This window comes from Panthera tigris, chromosome B1, assembly GCF_018350195.1.
Source record: "Panthera tigris isolate Pti1 chromosome B1, P.tigris_Pti1_mat1.1, whole genome shotgun sequence".
Taxonomy (NCBI): domain Eukaryota; kingdom Metazoa; phylum Chordata; class Mammalia; order Carnivora; family Felidae; genus Panthera; species Panthera tigris.
Genome location: NC_056663.1, coordinates 165176206 through 165180164, shown reverse-complemented (window position 1 = coordinate 165180164; position 3959 = coordinate 165176206). Strand labels below are relative to the sequence as shown.

The following is a 3959-nucleotide window of genomic DNA, read 5'->3' as shown; positions in this document are numbered from 1 at the left end:
AGGAGGGGCTCTCATCACCAGCTGTGTCTGCAGTCCTCTGCTTGCTCATAATTCCTTGACTCATCCACTCACCAAGTATTTACGGAGTGACTGCCTCTCAGCAGGTGTCATACTGGATACTGCACTTCTTTGCATTCTTTGCACTTGTCTTCCAATTATTTCTTCCGTGCTAAGAATAGAACTATTATAATTCTTGCTACATGTTTCTTTTCTTTATGCATCTCTTGTGTTTATGATTTATTTTTAAAATTTTGGCAACATGCATAACCATGTGCAGATGATGACAATATCCACAGAAAACCTAAAAGTTGACTCGACATCTAAGACAGGTTATACACTACAAAATTTACAAAAACAAAACTGGTACCATATAGAAGTATCTTTGATAGGGAACACGTTTTGATTTGTGACAAAATTCTAAAATGTAACCATTATATCAGGATTGCAAAAATCATCAAAGGACCAAAGCAGGGTAATTCATGAAAGAAAAAGCAAAAGCAGCCAAATAAAATTTCAAAGCATCCACCTTGTTAATAATGAAAGGAAAGCCAAGTAAAACGAGATGGAATTTCTGTGTATAATGTTGAAATTTTTAAAAATGTTAATATTATAGGGGAGGCTGGATGCCTCAGTCGGTTAAGTGTCTGACTTCTGCTCAGGTCATGATCTCACGGTTTGTGAGTTCGAGTCCTGCATCGGGCTCTGTGCTGACAGCTCAGAGCCTGGAGGCTGCTTCGGATTCTGTCTCTGTCTCTCTGCCCCACCCCTCCCTGCTCTATGTCTCTCTCTCAAATATAAAACATAAGAAAAAAAATTTTTTAAATGTTAATATTGTATTTTGTAAGGTCATTGGTGAGAGGGGACCCTTATACACTGCTAACAGATACATTTTTTGTAAAGCAATTTAGTACATGAATTGTGAAATTTAAAATTTTTACATCTTTTGATTCAAATATTTTACTTTAAAGATAAAATTCCAAGGAAATAACAAGGGATGGGGGTAAAGATTTCTGTAAAGAATTCTCATTGTAGCATTACTTATAACAGTGATAAGGGACAAAACATTTTAAAATGTAGCTATGAGGGAATAGCAAATTACATTATGATAAACTCATGAACAAAATGAAAAGTTACATTTCCTTTAAAATTTATTTATGAGTGATTATTATTCACATGGACAATTTTCACTACACAATGATGTGATTAAAGTCCAATACAAAGGTATACTAGAGCTATAGACGTAGCTTTGAAAAAAAAATACCAAAATGCCACTACCATTAATGATGAGACTGCTGTTGATGGTTAATTCCTTTTTTTTTTTTTGGTTTTTAATAGTGTATCGCTTTATTGAGGGGGTGTCAGGAGGCAAGACATGATGGCAAGGAACAAAATCAATTAAAGGAAGTACAGGTACAGGAAGCAATAATGTTAAAATAGTAATAAACAAAATGGATAACTGCAGTCATTTTAAGAGGACTCGACTCGTGGAAGATAAACTTTAATTGTTGCTGCAAGAAACATCTGTATGAAGTAGAAATTGGTTTCAGTAATATTAGTAGAGAATATGTTCTAGAAAGCAGAGGTAACTGGATGTAAAATCCTGGCAGCAATTTAATAGAATAGTCCCAGATGATTAGGCTGAGGCCAACACCTAATGAAGACGAAAGCCCTGTCTGGTGGGAATTTTGGATGATACCTAAAGAAATATTACATTGTGCGTAAACCAAATTAAGTTGTTTTCACAAGTGTTGTGAAGTTACATATAGTAAAAGGTTTTTTATACATGCACTTCAATTTCTCAGCAAGAGTGGCATAGGATACCTAAACACAGAAGAGAGCATTCATGCAAGATATCTAACTCTTTGCTATAATAGTGCATACAATTCAAAATGATTACACTATCATTACGTCTAGGGTTTTCTGCAGCTACAAGGTGATGGTAATGGAATGTATGGCCCCCGGTATTCATGTCTAAAAAGCAGCCATCACCTTCTTCTCTGTGTGTTCTCTTTTTACGTTTTTTCTTCATTTTTATTAATCAACACTGCTGTTGTTGCTGCTTCTTAGCAAAACTGGTAAAAACAAAATTATAATCATTGAACATAGCGCTCTGGTAATCAAGATGTTTAAAACCTTCAATCTTCTGGGGCAAAGAAAGCACTGTGCAACATTTGGAACTCTTATTTACAAACAGCGTGGACACAGCTTTTCCTGGCTGGAAGACTTCCGCAACTTTCCAGGTCACGTCATCATAGGAGGTCTGACTTAAGTTCGTTTCAAAGATAACATAAGAAAATTCTGGATGTGGAGTGATGTGAACAGTCCAATGAGTTCCATTCAATTTCATTCCATTCATTGAATACCCACAAGGATTGAACAGTGTGGCATCAATGACAGAACCCGGGGTCAGGTCACGAATTCTCTCAAGAGTGACATCCTTTGCAGTCGCACATTCTTTCATATAGAACTGGTCCATAACTGCTGGGTCAAGCTCATACATCAGAATTTCCAGGGTTTGATCTGGCTGACTGATTACCTGAGTCTCTGGGAAATACAAAGTATACACGTACCAACAGTCAGAATGCATGTGTCCCATACAATATAATATGCTGCTCTGTTTGGGAGAATTGCATTAAGAAACTTTATTTCTTCCTTGAAATTCCGGTGTGGGTACCTTTGGTAAGAAGGCTTCATGAAATTCTTACAAGAATAAAAGAAGCTTTGAATTGAGTGAAACTCAACTGTAATCCCTAGCAAGGGGATGGTACCACGCCTTCAAAATGAAATGTCTTTTGGAGACAAACAAGCTACTGTGAGCACTGCACATCTTTCAAAAGTATGTCCCACTCAGGCGCCTGGTTGGCCCAGTCGGTTGAGCCTCAGACTTCAGCTCAGGTCATGATCTCATGGTTCGTGGGTTTGAGCCCCACATCGGGCTCTGTGCTGACAGCTCAGAGCTTGGAACCTGCTTCATATTCGGTGTCTCCCTCTCTGTGCCTCTCCCTGCTCACGCTCTGTCTCTATCTCTCTCAAAGAATGAATACACATTAAAAATTAAAAAAAAAAAGTGTGTCCCCTTCGGATCTTGGGATGGTGTAAAGATCCTCAGATTCTTGGCTTGCGTCGGGCTGTTGCCTGGAGAGCCAAACCTCCCACAGCTTCTTGGTCCCCTCGAAGAAAGGTGCAGCTTCCATCACCATGAGACTGCGAACAACCAACAACCACAGAAAAATCAACCAAATTAAATCTCTTCTCCCACTGCTGCCCCTGCTGCTGCAGACCGTTCCAGCTGTGTTACTAAAGTTCAGGTTCCTATAATTTTATATTAAAATTTAAAAAAGGATTAATAAAAACTTCCCAGCTTTTTTTGTTTGTTTGCTTGCTTTTTGTGAACAAAAGTTGAAGGTGAGTCTGCTGGACATAGAGGCAGATACAGTTCGGTCTCTGGTAGTCTGCTGCCCTGTTAGAGTAGAGTGAGAGCTAGCTAATATCGCTGGCCATACTGTGGGAGTTGATAGTTAATTCCTTCTTTTTTTTTCTTTTTTTATTTAATGTTTATTTATTTTTTTTTTAAATTTTAACGTTTATTTTTTTAATTTTTTTAAATATATGAAATTTATTGTCAAATTGGTTTCCATACAACACCCAGTGCTCATCCCAAAAGGTGCCCTCCTCAATACCCATCACCCACCCTCCCCTCCTTCCCAACCCCCTTCAACCCTCAGTTTGTTCTCAGTTTTTAAGAGTCTCTTATGCTTTGGCTCTCTCCCACTCTAACCTCTTTCTTTTTTTTTTTTCCTTCCCCTCCCCCATGGGTTTCTGTTAAGTTTCTCAGGATCCACATAAGAGTGAAAACATATGGTATCTTTCTCTGTATGGCTTATTTCACTTAGCATAACACTCTCCAGTTCCATCCACGTTGCTACAAAGGGCCATATTTCGTTCTTTCTCATTGCCAC

General features: G+C 38.1%; 1 protein-coding gene across 1 annotated transcript; it reads right to left on the bottom strand.

The window, feature by feature from the left end:
- Positions 1 to 2038: 2038 nt before the first annotated feature.
- LOC102952215 (S-adenosylmethionine decarboxylase proenzyme-like) lies at positions 2039 to 3194 on the bottom strand. The gene is made up of 2 exons (XM_007075931.3): positions 3086 to 3194; positions 2039 to 2571 (listed from the first exon to the last, which is right to left on the bottom strand). The coding sequence occupies exons 1-2, from the start codon at positions 3192 to 3194 to the stop codon at positions 2039 to 2041; spliced, it is 642 nt and encodes a 213-aa protein (XP_007075993.3).
- Between the last annotated feature and the right edge of the window lie 765 nt (positions 3195 to 3959).